Source organism: Camelina sativa, chromosome 1, assembly GCF_030686135.1.
Source record: "Camelina sativa cultivar CO46 ecotype springtype chromosome 1, ASM3068613v1".
Taxonomy (NCBI): domain Eukaryota; kingdom Viridiplantae; phylum Streptophyta; class Magnoliopsida; order Brassicales; family Brassicaceae; genus Camelina; species Camelina sativa.
Window position 1 is genome coordinate 9,116,539 of NC_141880.1, and position 27,211 is coordinate 9,143,749.

At 34.2% G+C, this 27,211-nt stretch overlaps 4 protein-coding genes and 1 pseudogene across 7 annotated transcripts; 4 read left to right on the plus strand and 1 right to left on the minus strand.

The window, feature by feature from the left end:
• The first annotated feature begins 7,268 nt into the window (after positions 1–7,268).
• LOC104785842 (AP2-like ethylene-responsive transcription factor PLT1) lies at positions 7,269–10,522 on the plus strand. 2 transcript variants are annotated; one of them, XM_087455639.1, is made up of 8 exons: positions 7,269–7,723; positions 7,821–8,262; positions 8,355–8,440; positions 8,682–8,770; positions 8,854–8,927; positions 9,026–9,076; positions 9,197–9,273; positions 9,421–10,522. In XM_087455639.1, exons 1-8 carry the CDS (start codon positions 7,606–7,608, stop codon positions 10,200–10,202), a joined length of 1,719 nt encoding a protein of 572 aa, XP_087311765.1. In that variant the 5' UTR covers positions 7,269–7,605; the 3' UTR covers positions 10,203–10,522. The 2 variants fall into 2 exon arrangements, with proteins under 2 accessions (XP_087311765.1, XP_087311770.1); XM_087455644.1 differs by having other exon boundaries at positions 7,275–7,723; positions 8,355–8,436.
• Positions 10,523–11,498: 976 nt separating this feature from the next.
• On the plus strand, positions 11,499–16,699 carry LOC147949693 (uncharacterized; annotated as a pseudogene).
• Positions 16,700–17,625: 926 nt separating this feature from the next.
• On the plus strand, positions 17,626–18,316 carry LOC104785852 (uncharacterized). The gene has a single exon (XM_019226929.2). The coding sequence runs from the start codon at positions 17,661–17,663 to the stop codon at positions 18,147–18,149; it is 489 nt and encodes a 162-aa protein (XP_019082474.1). The 5' UTR covers positions 17,626–17,660; the 3' UTR covers positions 18,150–18,316.
• Positions 18,317–19,964: 1,648 nt separating this feature from the next.
• LOC104785864 (serine/threonine-protein kinase Nek6) lies at positions 19,965–22,728 on the plus strand. The gene is made up of 12 exons (XM_010511152.3): positions 19,965–20,512; positions 20,609–20,675; positions 20,775–20,840; positions 20,935–20,978; positions 21,060–21,105; positions 21,199–21,279; positions 21,356–21,448; positions 21,526–21,607; positions 21,686–21,735; positions 21,822–21,895; positions 21,979–22,030; positions 22,129–22,728. The coding sequence occupies exons 1-12, from the start codon at positions 20,394–20,396 to the stop codon at positions 22,639–22,641; spliced, it is 1,287 nt and encodes a 428-aa protein (XP_010509454.1). The 5' UTR covers positions 19,965–20,393; the 3' UTR covers positions 22,642–22,728.
• A 921-nt stretch (positions 22,729–23,649) lies between these two features.
• LOC104785874 (zinc transporter ZTP29) lies at positions 23,650–27,137 on the minus strand. Of its 3 annotated transcripts, none has more exons than XM_087455665.1 (12): positions 26,700–27,137; positions 26,264–26,322; positions 25,851–25,943; positions 25,650–25,739; positions 25,470–25,551; positions 25,058–25,113; positions 24,868–24,924; positions 24,603–24,643; positions 24,398–24,465; positions 24,251–24,307; positions 24,039–24,156; positions 23,650–23,846 (listed from the first exon to the last, which is right to left on the minus strand). In XM_087455665.1, the coding sequence occupies exons 1-12, from the start codon at positions 26,761–26,763 to the stop codon at positions 23,801–23,803; spliced, it is 831 nt and encodes a 276-aa protein (XP_087311791.1). In that variant the 5' UTR covers positions 26,764–27,137; the 3' UTR covers positions 23,650–23,800. The 3 variants fall into 3 exon arrangements, with proteins under 3 accessions (XP_087311791.1, XP_087311793.1, XP_087311794.1); XM_087455667.1 differs by having other exon boundaries at positions 25,650–25,747; positions 26,700–27,127; XM_087455668.1 differs by having other exon boundaries at positions 25,650–25,755; positions 26,700–27,074.
• Between the last annotated feature and the right edge of the window lie 74 nt (positions 27,138–27,211).

Here is a 27,211-nt window from a genome sequence, read left to right on the forward strand (position 1 = left end):
CTGGATCGAAGTAAGTTTTGTTTTGTGAAACTGTCACATGTAGTCATGTACTACTATATCGGTAATTAATCCCATTTCCCGAAAGACCATGAACCAAAAATAAATAAGTTCTACGCGTATATATATACATATATTGTTTACACTATTACACTTTACAATATTACATGAATCTGTTTCCTGTGAGTAAGAAAGTTGTCTTATATCAAACCATAAATGAACCAAGACCAATCAATTAATAAATAAAACGACCACCTATATATATTATGGTCGTTTTATTAACTATATTGAAGCCACTTAACAACAAACACAAACGCCGCGCCCATGCCTCTCTTTATACATACTATATTGAACGTAGTCATTAACCATATCGGCGTCTCTATATACATACTACATTGAACGTAGTCATTAACCATATCGGCGTCTCTATATACATACTACATTGAACGTGGTCAAAAACCTATAGGGTCCTTTCTTGGGATCATTCAATATATTAGTATACACTTATGTTTACATCAGTGAGTTACGACAACTAATTAAAGCTCCCCTGATAATACTATGCGGTCTCGTGTTTTTACAAAGACACAACCAATGTAGAACCCTACCTTTTAAAAAGAAAAAGAAAGTTTATACTATGTCTTTCTATATATAAGTATAATCTTTCTATATATAAATTAGTTATATGCCTTTGTTTTTTCTTTTTGGAAACTAGCTTTTATATTTATATCTTTCGATCTCGTGCTACTTAGTTCAAACCCCTCATTGTAAGCTAAGCACATCAAATCCCCAACAAGGATAAAATTTAATCGCACTATATAGTATTTACAAATTAAAAGAATACATAAATGGTGAAGAGGAGACTCATCTCGAGGCGACACGAGCACTTTTCCGGCTATTCCTCCCACCACACACCACACCACACCACATATACCACCATGGAAACTCTACAAAGCCTCTCTCTGGATTCCCGTGATTGTGACTTCTTTCTCTCTCTCATTCTTTGATTTTTTCACCTCCAAGAATTTGCCACCGGTTTTCGTGTTTTTAACGTCTATGCCCTACACCCACAATTTATATTTCATGTCTAATTATGTAAAACTTAATTTCAGTCCCCATACCTTCTTCACTACGCTCTAACTAATTAAATCGCAAGCTTCAAATGGTTCTTGACGAAGTTTATACGCTTATGCCACTACAAAAAAACAGGTATGTTATATCATTTATTTTGTATTTTTGCATTACTTACATGCGGTTATATAATATAAGTAGTATTGTTTGATTAAGTAGGGTTTAGTTAAGACTTAAGAGTTAAAGAACAATTTTGCTTGTTGTGGGTTAGTAGACTAAAAAATAAAACCACATCACCACCACCAAATATGTGAGATGGGGAATTTCGAGCGGCTCTCTTTTCCATTTAATCAACTATTGGTTTTGTATTTATTACGTAAACATTTGCATTTAGGATTTCGCATAAGCTTCTTAATGGTGGCTAAATGTTTTGCACAATATTTCATGCATAAAATTCAGCAAGGACATAAGGTATAATCGCCATTAATATGTTTAGAAACACTAAGTAGTGGAATATCTAGGTTTAATATACGACTATTAATCAATTATTACCCTATTTTATTGAGAAACTTCAAAGAAGAAAAAAACCATCTCCTACAAACCATGCATAACGGAAGTGAATTTATTTAAAAATTCAATAATTTGGTTATATTCGACAAAAAATAAAGTATTAATTAATTTTTAAAGTATTAATATTCGACACATTTTTCTCAAGGAAGAAGAATTTTTTTTTTGGTTTTACAGAATTAAATACCTATATTAGAAAAACTCTATCTCTAATTAGAAGAAATATGTTTGTTAGTTGTGTCCACTCTAATTAGAATTAATGTATTAATTTTCACCGATAAAGAGATACGTAACCAGGAGGAGGGATTTACATAACCGCGACACTGGTAGTGAAATATGAGTAGAGGACGGCAGCAAAAAGTTGAATCATTTGGGGGGAAAAAAAAAAGAAAAGAGAGAGAGAGGAGTATGAACCGAGGGATAGCCGGTGACTATATTATCAGTCTGCAAACTGCACATTCTCCTCACCTTTCCCAACAAAGAGACTCATGCACAGTCACAGAGTCTCTCCTTATAGATTCTTTTCTTGCCCCCCCCCCCCCCCCCCCCCCCCCCCCAATTCTTCCGATTTTCTGCAACTTCTCTTGTCTTTTTAAAAAGTAAAACATTTTCATAATTAATAAGTGAACATTTTCCTTTTCGTTTTAGACGAGACCATCATAGAGGCTTTGATCACTTGTAAGACTGAAAGTCTAACGTTATTTAGTTCTTTGTTATTTATTTGTTTTGCTTATTTGTTTCTAATTTAGTTTTGGCAATTTCATCATAATCTATCTCTCATGTGTATTTTTGTCGTTATCTTTTTGAAATTTTGAATAAGTGAGTAAATAATAGTAGTATTACTAATTTTTTAACCCGACCTGTACACTCTATTATAGAATAGTTTTGCTCAAATGGATCTCTATTTTCACCTTTATAATAGAGATTGCTATTTTTTCCCTATTTTTTAGAGAAACTCTATTTTTCCTCTATAAATAGAGGTGAACTATTTTATTTGCAAAGTAGTCCTCTTAATCTTTAACTTCTTTTATTTATGACCAAAATAAATAAAATAAATATTTTTAAGAACTAATAATACAAATTTAATAAAATAAGTATTTTTAAAAACTAATAATATAAATTTAAGTATAAATATTTAGTCTAAAATATTGAGACTACCATTTGGAAAAGATAATTTCTATAAATTATAATATTTATTTTTCATTCAATCCATAATAATTATTTTAATACAAAAAACTAATAACTTAATAATCCGGTAAATTACTTTGGGATCCACCAATATCGCTAAAATATTTTCTAAACGAACCAAATGATGTAGATGGAGGAGGAGCTTGTTGGTTTTGTTGTTGATTATTCCACTTTTGTATAATATGTGCTTGTTCAGCCTCAAAATAGCGGAAGATGATGACATTCATTTCGAGGAGTTTCTAGGTCGATTTAGAAAATAAAAGACAAACAAGCTCATTTTTCACTTCGAAATGCATTAATTGATCATTTGTGGGAAAATACATTAATGCAAATGGTTAAAAACCTATTATATTTTATAATTTTTGTACGATGTAATGCTATTTATAATAATAAATATTTAATTTAAATTAATTTTATGAAAGTGGTACAAATTTAAAGTAAAATGGGTTAGTTTTCAATTTTTATAAATAAAAGGTGTTAATTGTAAAATAAAAAAGAATCCATTTGGAATATTCGTTTTTAGAGGAAAAAATAAAGAAAACCATTGGAGCAAAACTCTCCTCTATTATAGAAAAAGAGATCCTCTATTATAGAGGAAAAAATAGGGGAAACCATTGGAGATGGTGTAAGGCAAACAAAAAGAAACCTCACCTTTTCAGTAATAATATTTTATTGCTCATAACATACTTTAAACTAGATTATGACCCGCGGTATACCGCATAGCAAGTTTTTGCATATTTTTGTTAATATACTATTTTAATACTAATTTTGTTAATGTATTCTTTTGTTAATTTTAGTGATTCATATATAATCTGCAGTATACCGCACAAAATTTTTTGTTTAATACAATCTTAATTAAATCAATTTGATGACATATTTTATATTGATGTTGTTAAAATAGTAAAATGAGGATTTAACCCTTTATTTTTTAGTATTATCAATTCAATCCTGACATGTCATATACCCGTTATGTAATATAATTTGTTTCTGTTACTTTGAAAAGTAATATGTTTAAATATTTATAAGTTTACTTTTTATTAAGTTTAGATATATCAGTTATAAATTATAAACTTCTTAAAATTTTATAATTTATTATTTACGGTAAATTTACTATATATATATATGTTAAACACACACTTTTTATATTAATTGAGTAATATATGTTTGTTTTAAAAAATTCAAATCACAATATATGTAGAAACACATTTATTTTTATTAACTTTATGCACTTTATGATTATGATGATTGATTACATTTAAATTTTAAAATCAAAAAGAAATGATAGGAGAATAAAATTTTAAATTTGGAACAAATCTTCTAAATATCTATATTAATTGTAGAATATTAAATATATATATATATATATATATTTAAACTATTTAATTGTGTTTGGTTATAAATATAGTATAGAGAGTTAACTAAACTTGTTTGGATATGAACATAAACATTTAATGGTAATTAATGGTAAATGTTTTCAAAAACATATTTTTGAGCAAAAATTGCTCCAATTATACTAGTATAGATAAGAACTATTTATTTTCAGAAGGTTTTGTATACTAATATTTGTCCATGGAAACATAACCTGATATTTCTTGGAAAAGCCTAGTCCATCTATCAGTAGAGCCAAACAAGATGTAAATTTAATAAAAATGTTAAAGTGATGGTTTTCGTAGAAAGTTTGGCTAAGGAATTAATTAAGAATCTGAATTTTTAATCAACTTATTTGTGAGGTTTAGCATTTGTAGAAGCTGATATTTTTTAGGTGTACTTAAAATTGTGTGGTACAGTCAAACTTTTTGTTTCTTAGTCAGACACTCAGACTTAACAATTTGTTCTTGTTTTTTTTTTTTTTTCTTTCTTAAGTTTATATAGGAAAAAAGGTAACCAATAATTTAGAGGGAAAAATGTCACATCAAATGTAACAGATTATTCCTGGATATTTCTTATATATCTTTCTTACTTAGAAAACTAGTTCAGTTTGTCCAAAAAAAAAAAAAAAACTAGTTCAGAATATGTCATTTGATTATTCTTCTGCGCTTAGATTCTACGTACAGCAGACTGAGACTCTGAGTGGTTCAATCTGGAAGGAAGCCATAAAAGGAAGCTTTCTTCTGAATTTTCTATTTTTCTTTCTTTCTCTCATTCGTAGAATTATTGCAGATAGGTTTTTAGTCATATTTTAATAAAATGATAAAAAGTGAGAAGGATTTAGCAAAATCTAAAAAGTGGAATAAGAACTTTCCTTGAAGCAGACCTACACCTGCTCGATATTAGTATATACTATGTAGTATTAATTATTTTAATTAATGTGTAATTGAATTGATAAATTCATTGGTTGTTTTAATATCGTATGACATGTGTTAATACTTAATACTAAAGATATATTTGTGTCAGCTTTTTTAATTTATACGAAGTAACCATAATATTTTTTATACATGTATATATTTACTATTTAGTTAAAAAATCTCTTTTAAAAGATGTATCAGTATCACTTGATCGAATTCTTTCCTAATTTGTCTTTAAAAAAAAATCAACTTAGTTCCGGTTAATTAATACTCCAGCTGTCCAGCATATATATAGTACAATGAAGTTGATCACGATGTTCAGTTTTGGTTATATTGCGACAACATAAAGCACCTATATATAGGCATGTTAATACAGATGCATAATCGAAATCGATTATACTATGATCACCATTTTGAAACATTATTTTTGGTTGGCAACTAAAACATAATGTTTAGTATACCAATGAATACTATAATTTTTTTTGTGCCATACTAAAAAAATCACATGTGAAATCAAGTTTGGTGCACATGTACTTCTATTAGTATATTCATCTAAAACACATATAATTTGATAACTATTATAAAATGAATTATGTTAATGGATGACACAAGGCATGCGATTAAAAAAGAGGGCTGGCTCCTAGCACAATACAATCTCCTAGTGTGCAAAGGACATAAGCAATAATAACTTTTAAACTTAAACATGCTGTTTAATTTAATTAACTCATAAAAACTCTTTCTTTTGACGGGTGCGAAGATCGATTAAGCGGTCAACAGATTTTTACTTGGGGAGACCAAAACAAATTCCCCTACCAATTTTACGATTTTTTTATTCTTCTTCTTGTCCATCAGAAAATTTTAAACTAACAATTAGTAAAAGAATATACTTTTCTCTTGTTAATCATTTAAGCAATTTTTTTTTTGGTATCTGTTTCCATATATGTGATCTTAATATTTAGTGAATTGTTGGCTCTTATAATATTGCATGAACGTACACATGCAGAAGAGAGAGAATTCAGGGATCTACAATAATTTATAGCTTCTAAATTTAGAGTAACCTAGTTGCTATTTTTGCTGTATTTTGTAAAATGTATGCATGTATATTGACATCCATACGTACGTAGGCGTATGCTTAAATATGCATATATGGATCGATACGCAAGTATACATGTTAAGTAAAGGAGAGAGAGCTGTAGAGAGCTGTAGATTGGAAAAGAGAGACTTTACGTAGAATGGTCAAATGGTAATTAAGGCGTAGAGGTGAGTTGCAGAGTGTGGGAATGCTGGGCTTTGTGGAGTCATGAATCGCATTAAACGAGGACGTGAGTTCCCATAATCCTAGTGGGGTTTAGAGAGAGAAGCTCAAACGAGAGAGAGACTTAAAATCTTCTTTTTTTTTTCTAAAAACATTATAAGTAATTTCAGTCGTGAGTGATAAATTAATTTACGTAAAGGGTTGGATTTTTTCGGTTGGAATCTTAGGTTTTGTCTTACTATAGACCGCCCATTTTGTCTAATCAAATTTATTCACATTTTACCGATTTATGTATATTTTGAAATAAATGAATGGAAGTAAATATATAGTTTTCCAAATGTCTTATAGTATGAGGACTTCTAAGTACAGCATAGTAAAGAAATTTGATAGAGTTTATTACGTTCTGATAACAAATTGGACATTCATATTATGATAATTTAGATAAGTTTTACAGAATGGAGGTTCTTGTTCAAAACGTATAACAAATGTTAATACTATGATTGTTTGGGATAAATATAATGTATATTCAATACTATATGTGTTGGTATTTACAAGCGTGTATACAAATATATTTATGCATTTATAAAACATTTCAAATAGTCATGTATATACAAAACTGTCATATGCCAGACCCGTTGCATATAATTACGTCAATCGTGCACCTTTACTTATTGTAGATTTTCCAAACTAGCTAGTGATATCGTCGTATATTCACCGATATTTAAATCCGACAGAATACGTTGGTAAAGTGTTAGAAAAAAAAAATCAATGCTTTGTTTTAAATGAACTCGTTCATATAATATTCTAAACAATAGTAATGTATAGTGCATAAAGTATTATTTATACAACAAATAATATTCTAAAAGGGTCTCTCAACCATAAAACTTCTCTGGTCTTCCACAAAGTTCATCTCTCACAAGTATCTTCTTCTTTGTTAAAAACCCTAAACTTCTCATAGAGTAGCTTTTGAGAGAGAGAGAGAGAGAGAAAGGAAAAGAAAGAGAGAGGTTATATAAATTTGAAGAAAGAATACTTCTACCTATATATATATATATATATATACTATTCCCCAATCTTTGAAAAGTAGTCTTGATCATTAAATTCTCTTTCCCCAATCCTTGATTATTGAATCTTCCTTTCTTCTTTGATTGGCTTAGAGCTTGGTATATTGATCATACCAAAGTGGTAGTGATTGATTGCTTACCCCGAACACAAACCAAACTTATTTGACTCGAAAAGAAGAAAATGAATTCTAACAACTGGCTTGGCTTTCCTCTTTCACCAAACAACTCTTCTTTGCCTCCTCATGAATACAACCTTGGCTTGGTCAGCGACCATATGGACAACCCTTTTCAAACACAAGGTAATACTATATATATATATATATATATTTATCTATACATACATGCTTCTCTTTTCGTGTTTAACTCTATACTAAATAACAAATTGTAATTTTGCAGAGTGGAATATGATCAATCCACACGGTGGAGGAGGTGAAGGAGGAGAGGTTCCAAAAGTGGCCGATTTTCTTGGTGTGAGCAAACCGGACGAAAACCAATCCGACCACCTAGTAGCTTACAACGACTCAGACTACTACTTCCATACCAATAGCTTGATGCCTAGCGTCCAATCAAACGACGTCGTTGTAGCAGCTTGTGACTCCAACACTCCTAACAACAATAGCTATCATGAGCTTCAAGAGAGTGCTCACAATTTACAGTCACTCACTTTGTCCATGGGGACCACCACCGCTGGTAATAACGCTGCAGCCAAAGTTTCACCGTCCGAGACCACCGGAGAAAACTCTAGCGGTGGAGCACTAGCCGTTGTTGAGACGGCCACGCCGAGACGTGCATTGGACACTTTTGGACAACGAACCTCGATCTATCGTGGTGTCACAAGGTTAGATATGTGACTCATCACTCTTTTTTATTCGATTCTTCAATGATTTTGTGATCTATATTTAAGTGTAATGATGAAATGTGCATATATAGACACCGATGGACCGGTCGATATGAGCTCATCTATGGGATAATAGTTGTAGAAGGGAAGGCCAGTCTAGGAAAGGAAGACAAGGTAAGTAATTAACTTCCACTTAATAAAGGTTTTGTTTTTAAATTTTCATTTGGCTCAGACTAACTATGTTTTGTCTTGACTCTTTGTTCTTGATGCGTAAAATCTTCGGAATTAAATAAACAACCTTCCAGTTTACTTGGGTGAGTACGTCGAATTGGATATTTTTTTTCTTTATCATCCTCGTGGTCTTATTAATTATTTTATTTCGTTTAAGGAAACTAAATTAAACCAAATTCTTGGTATAGGTGGGTATGACAAAGAAGATAAAGCAGCAAGATCATATGATCTAGCTGCACTTAAGTACTGGGGTCCCTCAACTACTACTAATTTCCCTGTATGTTGGTTCATATTTTGTTGCAATCATCTAACTAGTTGTCTATGATTCAAATCTTTGATTCATTATATAATATATATCAGATTACTAACTACGAGAAAGAAGTAGAGGAAATGAAGCACATGACGAGACAAGAGTTCGTGGCTGCTATTAGAAGGTGTTTTCTTTTGCGTTCTTCCGTAGGGCATTTTTCATATAAATCGAAAACATTCATAATCTTGTTACATCTTTATATATACGTACGTCAAATCACAGGAAAAGTAGCGGATTTTCAAGAGGTGCCTCAATGTATCGAGGAGTGACAAGGTTTATAATATATATAAGATATATATTACCATACTTTTTATAAGAAGCATATACTAAAAATATTTATTTGACGTTGACCCCCCAAATAAAACACATTCTTTACTTGTCATTTATATATAGGCATCACCAACATGGAAGATGGCAAGCAAGGATCGGCCGAGTCGCCGGAAACAAAGACCTCTACTTGGGAACTTTTAGTAAGCACTTAGTTCTTAGACTTTTGAGTACTATTTATAGGTTCAGAATAAATTTAACTCGCGGTGGAGTTAATTAAACCTTAAAAAATGGAGCGCGCTACATGTAAACCATTGTCTTACATGATTGATATGGTTAATCATATTTAGGCACTGAGGAAGAAGCAGCGGAAGCTTATGATATAGCTGCGATCAAGTTTAGAGGACTTAATGCAGTGACCAACTTTGAAATCAACCGTTATGACGTCAAAGCCATCCTAGAGAGCAGCACGCTTCCCATAGGAGGAGGTGCAGCTAAGAGGCTCAAAGAAGCTCAAGCTCTTGAATCTTCAAGGAAACGCGAGGCCGAGATGATAGCCCTTGGTTCAAGTTTCCAGTACGGTGGTGGCTCAAGCTCAGGCTCTGGCTCGAGCTCATCAAGGCTTCAGCTTCAACCTTACCCTCTAAGCATTCAACAACCATTGGAGCCTTTTCTATCTCTTCAGAACAATGACATCTCTCAATACAGCAACAACAATGCTCATGATTCCTCCTCTTTTAATCACCATAGCTATATCCAGACACAGCTTCATCTCCACCAACAGACCAATAATTACTTGCAGCAACAATCGAGCCAAAACTCCCAGCAGCTCTACAACGCGTATCTTCATAGCAATCCGGCTCTGCTTCACGGCCTTGTCTCGACCTCTATCGTTGACAACAATAATAACAATGGAGGCTCTAGTGGGAGCTACAACACTGCAGCATTTCTTGGAAACCACGGCATAGGTATTGGGTCGAGCTCGACCGTTGGATCGAATGAGGAGTTTCCAACCGTTAAAACAGATTACGATATGCCTTCCAGTGATGGAACCGGAGGGTATAGTGGTTGGACCGGTGAGTCTGTTCAGGGGTCAAATCCTGGTGGTGTTTTCTCAATGTGGAATGAGTAAACAAGGATCTCTTTCTTGTGGCACAAGGAAAGGGTCTTAGTAATAACTATTTTAATCAGTACTTTCATTTTTTTTTTTGCTGCCACTCTTGGAAGTAATAGGATCAATTTAGAAGGGACTTTTGGTAGAAGAATTTAGGTGACGCAAGAGGTTATTTAAATATTTTACGGCTAAGGTAATGATTCTCAGAATGGTTCTTGAGGGTTAGGGTTTTATGGGTACTCGATCAGTTAAGTTTAAGGGTACCCAAATTTTGTTTAAAGCTAACCCTTTTGACTAATTTCCAAACTTGTAATTCGTTTATAAAGATATTTTCTCTATTTCTTATTTTAATATTATCTATATGTATACCAAAGCGAGCCGACAAACAAAGTCAAAGATTAGTAAAATAGTTCGTTAAATTTGTTTGGAAAGCATTAACCAAATCAACCTATTATATATATCACATACACTACAACAAATATGAGTATTGATAGCAGATTACAATAACACAATTTTTGTAACTACTATTAAAAGCAAAATGAGAGTTTGTCAAATATACTTATAGCATTGTACTAATACTATGTTTAAAAATCAATAAGCGGGAACTAAAAACACCTGATTCCGCCTTAATTTTATGAACAAGCGCCAACACTTAGAAAATAAAATTACATTTTGGCGGTCTATGAACAAAACCATTACATTTCATAGCATAAGGAAAAAAAGACAAAACAAAGAAGGCAAAAAAAAAAAAAAAAAGACAAAACCTTTGAGTTCTCCGTCGACTCGTTTGTTCGTCATCTTCGCGGACTCCTTTGCTCGCCGTCTCCGGAGATTCCATTGCTCGTCATCTCCGTCGAGTTCATCTTCTCCATCTCTCGCCATCTACGTCGATTTTATCTTCTCCATCTCCGTCGATTTCATCCTCTAGATCTCTCGCCATCTCCGCCGACTCTATTGCTCGCCATCTCGATTCGATCTGTCTCATTCTCTTAATTCGCATCAGCTGTCCTCAGATCTGACTTTCAGGTGAGTTGAAAGTGAGTCCATAGTAGCAATACACAGCAGTGTGTTTCGTTGGCTGCTGTAATTACAGTAGTGTGTCTTGTTAATAGGTGTGGGTTCTCAGATATCGGGGGAAGAATACAATCACTATAGAGGTTAGACACATCTATCGATTTCTTGGCCTTTTGTATCCTTTTGTATTTGTAGTGTCTCTGTGATTGATTGTCGTAAATATGTTTAACTTGTGGTAATTGTTGCTTGTATCCTATACCGTTTGAACTGTGTCAAGGGAAAGTAGGATTTTTAAGAAAAATGTTGGACAAGGCATGGGTGCACTTAAACATGTAAGTATAATTGTTAAAAGTGTTTTGTTTATGCATTTGGACTAGTGTTGTGATACTTATTTCTTTTTCTTATACTTTTCTCTTACATGAACTCAAGGGTTGATTCTGCATATGAGAGTGGTGCTCGATGTTTTGTTGAAGCTGTTAGTGCCAAATTAGCAGTTAATGAAAAGATATTTTGTCTGTGTGCCAGATGCCGCAGTTTAGAGCGCCATACATGCAACGAGGTTGTGTCTCATTTAGTTATACATGGAATTGATGAGGCTTACAAGAGACGTACTGATTGGTTTCACCATGGAGATTCTGTTGGTTTGGTAGAAGGTCAAGATAAAGTATGGAATGCTGAGATTCTGGGTTTATACGAAGCTACTAAATGGTCTGATGAAGATTTAGCTTGTAAGGGTTCAGATTTATGTGAGGCTGTTGAGGGTGATGATAGGCAAGAAGATGAGTTTTTAGCAAAACTTGCAGAAGCTGAAATGCCATTGTATCCAATGTGTGTGAATCATAGCAAGCTATCAGCTACAGTTACACTGTTTCGGATTAAAACTCAGAATGGCTGGTCAGACAAGAGCTTCGATGATTTACTGGAAACTTTACCAAAAATGTTACCTGAAGACAATGTACTGCACACATCAACCTATGACGTCAAGAAGTTTCTGAAATCTTTTGATATGGGATATCAAAAGATTCATGCTTGTGTGAACGACTGCTGCTTATTCAGAAAGAAGCTGAAGAAGGTTGAAACTTGTCCAAAATGCAAGTCTTCAAGATGGAAGACCAACATGCACACTCAGGAAGTCAAAAAGGGTGTTCCACAGAAGGTTTTGAGGTACTTTCCAATAATCCCTCTTTTGAAAAGGATGTTCAGATCGGAGAAAGTGGCTGCGGATTTGAGATGGCATTTCAATAACAAGAGCACTGACGGGAAATTGCGCCATCAAGTAGACTCAGTAACATGGAAGTCAATGAATGACAAGTATCCTTCTTTCGCAGCTGAGCAGAGGAACTTGCGACTTGGATTCTCTACTGATGGGTTTAACCCCTTCAACATGAAGAACAGCCGATACAGTAGTTGGCATGTGTTGCTCGTTAATTATAACATGGCTCCTGACTTATGTATGAAGGAGGAAAACATCATGCTTAGTTTGTTGATTCATGGACCGCACCAACCTGGTAATAGTATATATGTTTACTTAGAACCTCTTATAGAAGATTTAAATCATTTGTGGTCTAAAGGTGAGATAACTTACGATGCATTTAGTAAAACAACTTTTACGTTGAGGGCGATGCTGCTTTGGACCATAAGTGATTTCCCAGCATATGGAAATCTTGTTGGTTGCAAAGTAAAGGGTAAAATGGGTTGTCCTATATTTGGGAAGCACACATATAGTTTGTGGTTGAGTCATAGTAGGAAGTTTGTATATATGTGCCACCGAAAAAGTTTGTCTCCGTCACATAGATTTCGAGGAAAGAAGAGTTGGTTTGATGGTAAAGAAAAGTATGGAACAAAGGGAAGGATACTCACATGTAGAAATATTTCCATACTATTGAGAAACTATAAGAATGATTTTGGTAATAGAAAAGAGACTGGGAAAAAGAGATCTAGAGCTGCTTGTGACATACCATCTGATAACGAAGATGAATACAGTGAATCTGATGATGAAGAAGAAAACTTAGTAGAAAAAGATGAAGAGGAGTTATCTAGATGGAAGAAAAAATCAGTATTCTTCACATTGCCTTATTGGGAGGTATGTAAAATACTTATAGAGTTTCCATTGTCATCACTTATAGAGTTTCCATTGTCATCACTTGTATATGACTTTCAACTGATTACTCTATTTTATGCTTTATCTTGACAATGAGCTCCCGGTAAGACATAACATAGATGTGATGCATGTGGAGAGAAATGTGGCTGCAAGCTTGATTGCCACATTGTTACATTGCGGCAATTCAAAGGATGGATTAAAAGGACACTACTTCCCGCAGGTCCTTGGTCTTTGTCAAAGTCAGAAAAAAAAATATTCTGTAAGCGGTTCTTTGATTTTAAAGGTCCGGATGGCTATTGCTCTAACATATCTATTTGTGTATCATTGGAAGAGTGTAAAGTGATGGGACTTAAATCTCATAATTACCACGTCTTGGTGCAACAACTGCTACCAGTTGCTGTTAGAGGTTTACTTCCTAAGGGTCCTAGAATAGCCATTTTCCGCCTATGCGCATTCTTCAACGTATTGTGCCAAAGAGTGATTGATATAGAACAACTCCAAATAATGGAAACAGAAATTGTGGAGACTCTATGCATGTTTGAAAGATTTTAGCCACCTAGTTTCTTTGACAGCATGATACACTTGTGTGTGCATCTAGAAAGAGAAGCCCGACTAGCTGGTCCTGTCCATTTCCGATGGATGTATCCATTTGAGAGGTAGTGTCCTTTTTTATTTTAGTATCATCTTCAAGACTAACATACTGAATCTAATTGGACTTATTGTTGTTCATTACAAACAGGTACATGAAAGTATTGAAAGACTACGTTAGAAACCCAGCAAGACCAGAGGGGTGTATAGCTGAGTCATATATTGCAGAAGAATGCATGAAGTTCTGCTCTGATTTCTTGAAGACGACAACAAATGTAGAAGAAAAGAGGAGAGGAACACTGAGTATGAGAATCACTCCATCCTCGAAGGTCGTCCTATATCAGCTGGAACCTCATTCACTCTCACTGATATGGATAGAAAAATATTCCTGTTTTAAGAGAACATGTTCTTGTTGTGATAAATGATTGGAGGAAAATTGGTGAAGAGTTGAAGACAGTTCTATGGAAATCTGTTCAGGTATTTTAATTTCAGTCACAATCACAATTTATTTGCTATAATTAAATACTCTTATCTTACCTGTATTCTTTTTTACTTTATTGTAGATACGGTTTAAACTAGATGGAGAATATGAGAAAACGACTGTTTTGAAGCAGATGGGATGTTTATGGAGGGCCTCTAAGTCACGGTTGGTTAATCAGATTAGGAAAGCTCTGAACAATGTAAAAAGAATGAAGCTGCGACCAAACAATATTCCTACAGCAGAGTGGAAGAAATTTGTCAAAGAGAAGATTAGTCCAAAATTTAAGGTACTAACTTGTACTTAATTTATTTTCCACAGTTAATGTGCTAATACTTTTATATAGGCTGTTAGTGATTCATACAAGGAAAGAAGACGTAAGCAGATTCCTCACACATGTAGCCGTAAAGGAATGGTTAGATTGGTCAAAGATTTGGTAAGTGTCACTCACTGACTATCAATATATTTTGAACACCAGTTCTGACAATGGTTTGTTAATGCATCTGAATGTGTGTTATAATAACTACACAGAGAAGAGATAGCACATATGAAGTGACTAGACCGAATGTGTGGGTCAAGTCACGAACTAAAAAGGATGGGACAGTAGTGAACACGGATGCTGCTGCAAAGATTGTAAGTCATTCTTTTATGATCCTCTCTTCTACGTTTTTCAATATAATTTACCTCTATGAACATAAGTCCGACATTTAATAGGAAATGGCAAATGAGTTCGTTCTGTCTGATGCTCTATCATCATCATTATCAAACCCAAAAGAAGACACTCTTGCTCAGATATTGGGACCTGAAAATCCTGGACGCCTGAGAGCAATGGGTAGAGGAATGAGTATGACCAAACTTGCTTGTTTCCAGATGAAAAGCAAGTATGTGACTCAAATGCAACAGAACCAAATTCAGTTGCAGCAGCAGGTCAATGAATTACAAGATGCTCTTGTGAAACTGAATAGTCCTGTAAGTCTGTAAGTTTGTCTCATTAGATTAATGGTATAATAAAATGGTAACTAATTATATTCCTTCTCATTTTACAGCGTCAATTTTCAGAAGTTGGTGAACATTCAGCACCAAGAGTAAGTGTTAATATATAATGAGATTTGCTGAGATTATTCATTGAATGGTTAACAGATTCTAACTATTATTTACCTTTGTAGAGTGTAAACCAAAAACCGCAGCCTAAGTGCATTTTGTATGATTGGTCTGGCTATAAAGTTAAAGTAGTCGAGGGTTGTATTCTGTCTTTTGATCACATGGACTTCGTCAACAATGTAGCGTTGGGCCCTAATTCAGTGAAGGTGTTGGTTGAGACTGCTTTTCAAGAAGATGCATTCCTTTGGAGACATGCAGTTAATATGTTTAGTATTGGTCAAGCTGTAGGAGAAACTATTGCGTGGTCTCAGGATTGTGTTGATGCTATTGAGAAGGAGTTAGGACCGCAAGACATTCCGCCTAAGGTAATTTTTTCTTAATCTGATTGATTGTACTTAGGATTTGATCTCTAGGTTTTAGTGTTCTTAAATCTAGTAATATTTTTCTATATTGGAATTATTTTGTTTAACAGAGCCTAAATACAACTTTCATATACAAGTGCAAACTTCTACATTGGCTATCAAATGATGATAAACTTGTTGCTGAAGGCCGTTGGCAGACTCGTGATCCTAAAGCTTTGGTGAATGGCATTCCTCTTGGACCAAATGCCATTAAAGTTTTTGTGGATGCGGTTAATGAACCTGAGACATTTCTTTAGCGGCCAACATAAGAACTCTCAAATCTTCATGACTCTTTGAAGTCGTTTGTAGCATGGCCAGTCAACAGAGTTATAATCGAAGATCTAGGTACAGAGGCACCAGGTACAACATCTCCTCGCACGCAGTCACAAGTACCCACACCAGCAGCTCCTGTGAAGAGTTCAAAACCACTTTCACAATCTCCTTCAAGTTCATCTCAGAAGGTAAATTTCAATGTTTTGTTACTTATAAAATATTTTATGATCGTTAGCACTGATGCCTTTGGTAAACTCTGCATATTATTTATACGATGCAGCATACTTCTCTGAAACAGATTGTAAAGGAGGATCAGAAGTGCAAACTGCTGGACATTATTGGTCAGAATATGGTTGTTGCATAAGGACGTTGGTCTTCAAACAACCCAGATCAGTTAGTGCATTTTGTTCCCTTGGGTCATAATGCAGTTCGTGTGTGGATTGATGTAGTCAAGGTGCCTGATGCAAAGGTTTGGAGGTCTAATTCTGCTATTGAGTGTATGGAGGATGCTATTGGTACCACTATAGCATGGCCTGAAGAAAATGTTGTCATCATTTGATGTCGAGTAAGAACCGTATGATTTTCTACTTTCGTTGTTGTGACAAATGAGACTTGTGTTCTTTGTTTGTGATTTCTGGAATTGGATAGTATGCTCTTTGTGTATCATAACAATGTTTGATATTTTCTATTCTGGAATACAATTTCAGCTTTATCACATGTTTCTATACTTTCAAATTGTAATTTCATTTGAATATTCTGTATAGAGAACAATTAATATTAACAAGAAGACAAACCTAATTGATAGTTATAGCAGGCAGATGAAGTCATTGTACACTTACTTAGTAGCACATAATAAAAGCTACAACTCATATACAAATAGCTCAACACCGATGCTAAGATAAATAATCAACTGGCATTAACATAGAGCTACTAAAAATTAAATCATAGCAAGAATAGATAGCTACGATTATCGTACATATAGCAGGCAAACAATATTATTATATATTTAAATATAACACAATATATGTGTTATTAAACATTATAATATATCAATTAATATATGCTATAAAATGATATATAGCCCCTCTATTATATTGTTTGTTTTAATAGCATTCATGAAAACGCTATAATAACCATATCATAGTATTAATCGTCTGCTATTAATACCCATGTTTGTTGTAGTGATAATATAAAATTAAACTTGTATAAAACCCAAAAGAATAAACCTTTCTCTTGATATTTTAATACCACTTCTTAAGAAAGCTCACTATCATCTAAAGGGGAGACGTCAACTAGCTTGGCAAAGAAGAGGCATTTAAAATGCAAATAAAAACAGCAAAAGGCCGCTCAACATATACTTAAGAACTACATTAGAATAAAACGTTAAAAGTTAGTGGGAATCCTCTAATTAACTCTCTAATCAAAAGAGCTTCCAATGGAATAATTACATATATAAACATATATAGTTATGTCTAGGAACTTAACATTGTCATTGAGTACAAAGAACAAAACCATTAAAGATGGTGTCCCAAGGTCTTCCCTTCACCATAGTTTTTCTCTTGGCCACTCTAATCACACTTGGTGAAGCCAATAACAACCGTAAGCTCCTACAAACATACACTAACTACCAACCGGAACATTCCCCTCTTCCATCTCCGGTCTATTCTCCTCCGGCTGATCTTCCTCCTCCTCCTACGCCAGTCTATTCTCCTCCGGCTGATCTTCCCCCTCCTCCTACTCCAGTTTATTCTCCTCCAGCGGATCTTCCTCCTCCTCCATCTCCGATCTATCCTCCTCCAGCTGATCTTCCTCCTCCTCCTACTTCGGTTTATTTTCCATCTGTGGATCTTCCTCTTCCTCCTACTCCGATCTACCCTTCTCCGATTGATCTTCCTCCTCCTCAAGCTTACCAAGCCTACTATTACAGGAAATCTCCACCACCACCACCCTCAAGATACGGAAAAGTGTATCCACCTCCGCCCGCCAGACCATGGTGGTGGTTGATATGAAGCGTTAAAGACATAGTGCATTAGTGATGTGATGTCTTTGATGTCTCTAAATTAACCCGATGTTTCTTCTATATATATTTCAATCACGAATGTTGTTTTTGCTCTTTCGTAATTAATGTGAGTTAAGTTATGCAATAACGGTTTGTTTAACGTGACCTTTTGTTGTATTGCATTGTTTCTTTTCATGTTGTGATAATTGCAAATTTTGATATCGACTAAATATAGTTACGCATGTAGATCTAAGAAACATAAATTTTAACTTATATTATATATTAACGAGTAAATTATATAACCAGTATTATTTATATATTCTATGTTGTTTCATCGTAACTTTTGGTTTGAGATATTATAACATTTTGTGGAAGATGATAAATACATTGATCGTATTGCTTTACACAAACTAGCCCCTCAACTGAGTAACTCAGTAATCTCAAAATCGCACTAGCAAGTCAATAGTCAGTCTGTTTAGGTTTAGCAAAAAATGTGGTTTTAATTAGCTGATATATTTGTGGTCGAAATTGTGTGTGAGGATATGTATGTTTTGAATATGATATTTTTCTTCTACTCCTATATGATTTAACAAAAAAAAAAACTGAAAAATAGTTTTATTACATTTAGAAATTTTGAGCTCATAATTTAAATTCGTTTGAAAATTTCAAAAGTACAACTAATTCTTTCAACAAATAAAAAGAAATAAAAATACAAATAAGGGCAATTGTCATAAATACCACTAAAATAGGTTTTTATTCCAAAAATACCATAATTTAGGTTTTTTCTCAAAAATACCATTAAAATGTACTTTTTCCAAAAATAACACATAATTGAACTAAAGTTCTAATACTAAAAACTAATTCCTAAATTCTAAATACTAAACCCTACCCCTAAAAACTATATCCTAAAATTGAATGTGTCAACCCAAACCTAAAAAAGAAATTCGACATCCTTAAAAATTAATTTTTTTTGTGTTTATGGTAATTTTGGAAAAAAAAACTTTTGTGGTATTTTTGAAAAAAAACTAAAATATGTTATTTTTGGAAAAAAAACTAAAATATGATATTTTTAGAAAAAAAATTAAAATATGATATTTTTGAGAAAAAAAAACTTTTTAGTGGTATTTAAAGAAATTTCTCTACCAATAATAAAAAACCCGAAAGAGGTATTTACTAGATTTGACTTTTAAAAAATTGGAACCGTGTTGGGCTTTGCCTTAAAGTAACGCTTGTGGAAAATTAAATAAAAATTTGGGCCATTAATCGCACGCACACACGTCCTATAGCCGACTAATAGCAGAAACGGTGTGACCAGGGGAGTTATTTATGTCACATAGAAAAGCCTAAAACTAAAAGCCTATTTGTTAAACAAATGTATAACTTTCATTACTCGCAATAAGCAGGTTGATTTGACTGGATTCTGATGACCATATCTATACAATATTTTATTATTTGGTTGTTCTAACTTCTAACCAAAAGAGTTACGATATGGTCCAACCATCAGAGTAAAGGATATGGTCCAACCAAAACACTAATAAGAGAAGATCTTGAGACTGTATAGATATTCTTTGGTTGGTAAAACGATTATCTAACAAAAGTCACGAAATTCACATTGGGGTCAAATAAACTACACTCAAGAGAATTAAATTTGATAAATTCTTATTCCCTTAACGACCCAAGTGATAAGATAATAAAACAAAAACATCAACTCAGAGAATGTTTTTTTTGTTAAAAAGTGTAAAAGTGAGAAAGAGACTTGTCAACAACAATAAAAAGAAGGGACTAAATGTAATGATAACAACAAACATGTCAACAACAACAGTCTGAAACCTCAAGCAAAATTTGCTTTGGTACCTGTCAATTGAACATTTCGTCTTCCTCTATTTTATTTTCCTTTCATTTAAATAACTTTCCCTCTCTGCTGACCAAAAAAAATAAAAATAAAATAAAATAATTTATCTTCACATTTTCTCTCTGGTCCTTTTCTTTGCTTCATCTTCAAATCTTCCCTCCTCATCTTGTTCAAAAGAAGAAATTACGAAACTTTCTTCTTCACGATATTTCAAAATCAAGATTTGGTTTAAGGGTCCCAGTTTTCTTTTGTTTTTGTTCTTCTTGCCTGATTCTTTAATTCTTGATTCTCTCATTAATGCTCATGTGTTTTATATGAATACCCTGAAACTTAGAGGCTCCATTGAACAGTTACAACTTGTGAAAGTTTGATCCTTTTAAACCGACAGAAGGAAGATCTCTTATGGCAAACAAGATAAGTGAGACAGTTTCCAAGATGGATGATTATGAAGTCGTTGAACAGATCGGAAGAGGCGCTTTCGGTTCTGCTTTTCTTGTCATTCACAAGTCCGAGAGACGAAAGTGAGTTTTAAAAGAACTCAGTTTTGTAGTTTGTATGTAAATATGCTGTTCGGATCTTGTTTGAGATTAAAAAAAATATCTATGGTTTTTTTGTAGGTATGTGGTGAAGAAGATTCGTTTGGCTAGACAAACAGAGAGATGCAAGCTTGCTGCGATCCAAGAGGTTAATATATTACCAAGCTTTTTTTATTTGTGATCTTGATTATATCCAACGATGATTCTTGAATATCAATTTTTTTTTTTTTTTTTTGTTATGATGCAGATGAGTTTGATATCAAAGCTTAAGAGTCCTTATATTGTGGAGTACAAAGATTCATGGGTTGAAAAGGTGATATTTTCTTCTTGTTCAAAGCTTGTAATCTAAGCGCAAATTTCGTATAAAATTCTGAACTGTTTAGGGATTTTTGGATTGGTTTATGCAGGATTGTGTATGCATTGTAACTAGTTATTGCGAGGGTGGAGACATGTAAGGCAAATTATTTACATAATGTCAAATGATGGTTTATTCTTTGGTGATGGTTTATTTAGCTGACTTTGGTAAATGCAGGACTCAAATGATAAAGAAGTCAAGAGGAGTATTTGCATCCGAAGAAGTTAGCAAACTCATTAAAGAATCTATTTGGTCTAAAACAAATGATGAGTTGGCATTGAAACTAACTAAGAATGATCTTTGTTCTTCTCTGTAGAAACTCTGTAGATGGATGGTGCAGCTATTATTGGCTATAGATTACCTCCATAACAATCGAGTTCTTCACCGAGACCTTAAGGTAACTCAACTTCTATTACTCTCTATGCTTCTTTTGTACAGAGCATCCATTAACACAACAATTCAAAATTTTCCAGTGCTCCAACATATTCCTCACTAAAGACAATGAGGTTCGATTAGGTGACTTTGGCTTAGCAAAACTTCTTGGCAAAGACGATCTTGCTTCCTCGGTAATAATGCTCATATTCCATTGGGATTTATAGTTTTTTGGCCGAAGTATTGCTGAACCATTTTCTTGTTTTTGTAGATGGTGGGAACACCAAACTACATGTGCCCTGAACTTCTTGCAGATATACCTTATGGCTACAAATCTGATATTTGGTCTTTAGGTTTAATACACAATCCTAACTTGTAGTTTCTTTAAAATTTCTTGTTCTTGGTTTCTCATAAAGATTTTGGCTTTACAGGTTGTTGTATGTTTGAAGTAGCTGCACATCAACCGGCTTTCAAGGCTCCTGTAAGAATCTTTCCCCCGTTTTTGACGTGTTAAATCTGCAGTTCCTTTCAAGTTTCTAAAAAATGTGATCTCTCTTTTGCTAACAGGACATGGCAGGACTCATCAACAAGATTAACCGATCTTCGCTTTCTCCTCTCCCGGTCATGTATTCCTCTTCATTGTAAGTACACAAATACAATATAGTTTACTACTGAAAACAAGCTTTTGAGTGTTGATGTTATGAATTTCTAATATGGTTTTCAGAAAACGATTGATCAAAAGTATGTTGCGCAAGAGCCCTGAACATAGACCAACTGTGAGTTACTGAGTTCCATTAGTTTTATTCTTCTCTTTGAAACTTTACTTCCATGGTTCCTTCTAACTTTCTTAAATGAAAAATGTCTGTATATATAGGCTGCTGAATTGTTAAGACATCCTCACTTACAGCCATATCTTGCACAATGCCAAAATCTGTCTCCAGTTTTCAAACCAGTTGTATCCAAATCAGAACACAACACCTACGAAAACAGAACAGGTCTCCCTCCCAAGACCAAATCATTAAAAACACCCATTAAACATAATCAAGAAGCAGAGGAAAGAGAGAAGAGAAACAAGGATACAAGTTCTTCTTCAAATGAAAAGGAGAGACCAGCAAAGAGCCAAGAGATGTCATTGATTAGCACATTAACGCTGCTACGCGAGTTTCAGAGGAAAAGTCCGAAAAGCGAGGAGAGGGCAGAAGCATTGGAATCTTTGTTGGAGCTTTGTGCAGGTTTACTTAGGCAAGAGAAGTTTGATGAGCTTGAAGGAGTCTTGAAACCTTTTGGAGATGAAACAGTTTCATCAAGAGAAACCGCGATCTGGCTTACAAAGAGTCTCATGAATGTAAAGAGAAAGCAAAACGATGATGAAACCAATCAAAACTAACCACATGCAACTTTCATGTAACCACCACTTCGTGTATTAAAGACATTAATCCAAAAAGCAATGAAGTTTTTGATCAGATTCATAAAATTTGATAGAAATAGTGTTATTAATCATCATATACTCATAAATATTCGTGTAATAAGTTACACAATGAGATTATACATCAAAATGGGTTATTTGTCATAGATTCAAGGAACAAAATCAGAACAAAAAATGAATTTTGTTATATATCTCCTTCTCATCGATCAAGGACTCTTGTCTTCCTTTTTACTGCAAGAGAAGAGCCAAGAAGGCGGAGAGTGATGCAGCAACGATGGAGCCAACAACTGGGAAAGCTACGTCGGCACCGGAGGAACCACCTGGTGATGGTGCTGGAGACTCCATTGTAGCCGCGGTGACTGAGCTCACTAACACGGCCGAGATAAATAGGGCCACAAACATGTTGTTGACGTTCTTCATCTCCATGATTTCTTGTTTTTTTTTTTTTTGGTTTTGTTCCTTTTTTATTCTTGTTTATGTTTTTTTTTTTTTTTTTTTTTGTGTTTTTTTTTTGATGTGATGCCTTGAAGGTGAAGGTGGTGAAGGTATTTATATTATAATAAACTATGGAAGGAGAAGGTAAGAGATCTTCAAGGTCTGCCATTAATTAGCAAGACAAGAGAACTCGAAGAAATTTTCTAATTTTTGTTGCTAAATTTAGGAATGACCACATTGGCAAAAATAAACTAAAGCTATAAATTTCTTGAATACTTTGAATTGGTCTCGGATTAAAAAGAACCTCTATATTTCTTATGTTTTGCAGAAGCATTTTTGGTCCACGGATGATAGCATGGATTTTAGAAGAAAAGAAGATTAGATCGTAATGAGAAAAAAAAAATTATACAATGACTAATTTCTGTGTGGTAATACCAAGATTATTACTTAAACATATTAGAGACTTAAGCGTGACATTCGCATAAATTGAAAGAGCTAGAAAGGTTGAATTATGTGAACACTGTAAAAAGTAGATGTTATAAAAGATTATTATTCCTTTGACTTAAAAATGAATACTCAATTGTTTACAGATTTCAGTCTTTACAGATACAAACGACACTACTTCACTCCAGAGACTGTTTTATCTCTTTTGGGGAGGCAATTATTGCATATGACATCTTTAACCTTACAAGCTCATTGTCTCAGGCAAGCTCAGCTCCAGAAAGTAAAGACTACAGATATATAAACACATCATCATCATAAACTATACTACATATTAGATACATCACACACAATTCACTAGCACAATTTTCTCATCATTAACCCTAATCCTATAAGATGCAAGCTCTATTTCAAGATCTCAATTATGTTTTACAGCAAGTAAACTTATGAATATCAGGTGTTAAGTTTCTGGAAATACTAACCTCGCCGACATACATGCCATGCCAAAAAACACAGCCTTCACAGCTTGTTTTTGTCCCGCATAATCAAATGCCAAAGGAAGCATTTCGTGCAACGTTAGGAAAGCCATGATTCCACCAACTGCATCATACAAACAACAGTTTTGCATTGATAAGCTTTATACGTCCAATGATTATAATGTAAAGTATCGATTTGCTGCAGGATTTCAACTTACCTGCTCCCAACAAACCTTCAAGGATTTCTGGACTTAAGCTTCTAGGGAAAAGATAGGCTGCATCATAAGGAAGATATATCAAACCAGAATATATGATACTCTCTCAAACAGAGAAGCAACATGAGCAAAGAGACCGATGCAACTCACCCACGATAATTACACCTAGAGGCTCAGCTAAACCAGAGAGTGTTGCCAACTTGAATGCCTGCCATTTGCTGTTACATGCATAACATCAATTTGGGATGAATAAAACCACAGGGGTACAACATAACATCAATTTGGGATGAATAAAACCACAGGGGTATGTAGTGAACTGCATACATCCTATCCTAATAACAAGCCATGATGTTACCTCTCTGTTGCAAAGTAAATAGGAAGTGCAACTGCAACACCCTGAAAACATCACACCATAGCAGCAAAAGAAGCATGTTAAATCAGAGAAATGAATAATTTAGTTGTTTACCGTCTTTAAGATTAGTTTAGAGCAAAACAGACTGTCAAACAGGAAACACAGCAAGAAAAGTGAGACTTTTTCTTTCTAGGTTTCTTCTAATAAGAAGAAATTGGTAAGTCAGTAATAAGCCTTCAAAAATTTACAATGGTTACAGAATGTGTACCTCAGGAATGTTGTGTAGAGCGATTGCCAAAGCCAGATTAACACCAACTCGCATGCCCTGTGAAGTAGAGAATACAACAAGCAAAGATAGATATCAATACGTTGATGATGCAAGTAGTCAGAGAGTATAGATATAACTAGTAATGCATGCTCCCTGAAATTTTCTGTTCATCTTGTTCCTCAACCCTCACCTTAATTGATCCGAGAAATACAGCCATCCCTTCTGGGAAATTGTGCAAGCTTATGCCTATAGTTCAAAGCGAAAAATATGAGAAATAGATGAACGGTTAAAGTAAAAACATCTAAAACATGAGCATTTATAGAAGTCCAACAAATGTGATACTTCATGATTGAACAATCACTCATATCACTAGGTATGTCACATTCATATATTTACTAGCTTGCTAAACATAAGACGAGTTCACTGTTGCACGTCCACTCTAGATGTTTTGTGCATAGAATAAAGTTCAATTAATTTGATGCAATGATTTTGAGGAGTCACTGTAGAAATATCTAGCCAACAGATTGCATATATTAAACTAGACAAACTAGGACAACAAATGCTTTAACAAATTAAAGAGATGGTAGCGAAAGTTAGTATACCAATAGCCGTAATAATTCCACTAAACATGACTTGCTTGCGCTTCTTCTTCATCATGTCCTTACCTCCGTCGTCTCCATTTTTCTGTTATCAACAAATAAGCCAAAATTTCATGAAACTATAGAACCAGAAAGCCTTTGAAGAACAATTCGTATAAATAAATTTTTAAAAAACAGTCTTGCCTTTCTTCGTTTCGAGTCAGTAGAAGGGCCAACAGTTGGTTCAGGTATGAATTTGGCAATACACGCAAAGAATATCACACCACCAAAAAACTGCATCACTAGAAAACTATATTACTTTCAGTGTGAAAACAAAAAACAAAAAGGACATTATTAGAATAAAGAAAAAACCACTGAAGTAGCCAGATGGAGAGAAGTACTAACCCAGAGATTGGCTTTTAAGAAGCCAATAGAGTTAATAGCATTATGAGCCAAATCCAGGAACGATATGCTCAACATCAGACCTGCAGCAAAACCCTGTAGAAAGGACTTGAAATCATCAGATAAGCAACATTCAATATGGACTCAAGTGAAAAGCATTGTACAAAAGAATGTTGGTACAGGAACACAACTCTAGTCACTAGCACCCTATAAAACTTGACAACAAGAGAATACAGCAGTGATGCAATATTAAATTTGAGCATGTAGCAGTTAATGAAACTCCACCAATGGCTCACTAAAATAACGAGAACCCTGCTTTACCAGAAACTGAATGCCTCCCGTATGATATTTGGGAGGATAGGGAATACATATTGGGACTGAAAGAATGCAAATTAGATGTAGTGTAGCGTCTTCACCTGTAGAAGTCCAAGCATCTTCATATTGGGAGTCTCACTAAGAACTACGAAAAGAGCACCTACCAAAGTAACATACATAAAACTTGATTAAATCAAAGAAACTTGAAATTTTCACATTGAAAAGGATCCACACAATTCCTAATGTTCAGTTACGACGCCAAAACATCCTCAAATCAATGAACTAGCAATGTATTCGAAAACAAGATTAGTATCGCATTTGGTAGCAGCATCACTGCACATATTATAAAACAACATCCCAGAACAAAATTTGATCCTACACTAAAAAAACAAAGGCAAACCACTACACGTAATCCTGATTCTTCTATAAGACCAAAAAAAACACTAATCTGAAACAATCAGCAATTCAAACAGAAGAAAAAAAAATCGCAATTCCAGGGAAGTGGGAAGAAGAAAAGAATTTGACGAACACACAAACCTAAAGAAGTACTTAATCCACCAACGAGGGATAGACCAAGCGCAACGAGCATCTGAGAATCCATCGGTGTTTTATCCACAACCAAAAGGTAAAATTTCTAAAGTGGACTTTGAGAAAACGGTGGGTGTGTTAGTTATATAGCAGACGGGGGGGGGGGGGGGGGGAGACGGAGGAGGAGAAGAATATCTAAAACCGAAGGAAGAGATAAATAAATAGCTTTAATAATTCGAATTTTGAAACCCTAGTCCATAGCCTTTGCTGCTCTGTTCAAAATTCTTAGCCTAGTGAAGCAAACATATTAAGATTATTTTATCCCTGACCTGACCTTTGCTTCTCATTTTCTACCTACCAATTACCATCTTCCTTCTACCTCCATGTTCCCCCAATCCTCCCCCTCCTAATGGTCTGTCTTGACCCGGATTTTTCTCGGGTCGGTTTAACCCGGTGCACCATCTTACAATTTTTTATTTGCAAAAAATTACAAAACCTTCCTCAAATTTTAGGTGAAATTA

Excerpts from the sequence above, each read along its gene's own strand:
- LOC104785852 (XM_019226929.2), top strand. The coding sequence starts at position 17,661 with ATGGTGTCCCAAGGTCTTCCCTTCACCATAGTTTTTCTCTTGGCCACT.
- LOC104785874 (XM_087455665.1), bottom strand. The coding sequence starts at position 26,763 with ATGGATTCTCAGATGCTCGTTGCGCTTGGTCTATCCCTCGTTGGTGGA. Across the intron at positions 25,740-25,850 it reads TCTTAAAAGCCAATCTCTGG|TTTTTTGGTGGTGTGATATT; the intron begins GTTAGTACTTCT and ends CTAGTGATGCAG. Across the intron at positions 23,847-24,038 it reads ATGGCATGTATGTCGGCGAG|TCTTTACTTTCTGGAGCTGA; the intron begins GTTAGTATTTCC and ends ATATATCTGTAG.
- LOC104785842 (XM_087455639.1), top strand. The coding sequence starts at position 7,606 with ATGAATTCTAACAACTGGCTTGGCTTTCCTCTTTCACCAAACAACTCT. Across the intron at positions 8,441-8,681 it reads AGGAAAGGAAGACAAGGTAA|GTGGGTATGACAAAGAAGAT; the intron begins GTAATTAACTTC and ends TTCTTGGTATAG. Across the intron at positions 9,274-9,420 it reads CCTCTACTTGGGAACTTTTA|GCACTGAGGAAGAAGCAGCG; the intron begins GTAAGCACTTAG and ends AATCATATTTAG.
- LOC104785864 (XM_010511152.3), top strand. The coding sequence starts at position 20,394 with ATGGCAAACAAGATAAGTGAGACAGTTTCCAAGATGGATGATTATGAA. Across the intron at positions 20,513-20,608 it reads CACAAGTCCGAGAGACGAAA|GTATGTGGTGAAGAAGATTC; the intron begins GTGAGTTTTAAA and ends GTTTTTTTGTAG. Across the intron at positions 20,841-20,934 it reads AAGATTCATGGGTTGAAAAG|GATTGTGTATGCATTGTAAC; the intron begins GTGATATTTTCT and ends TGGTTTATGCAG.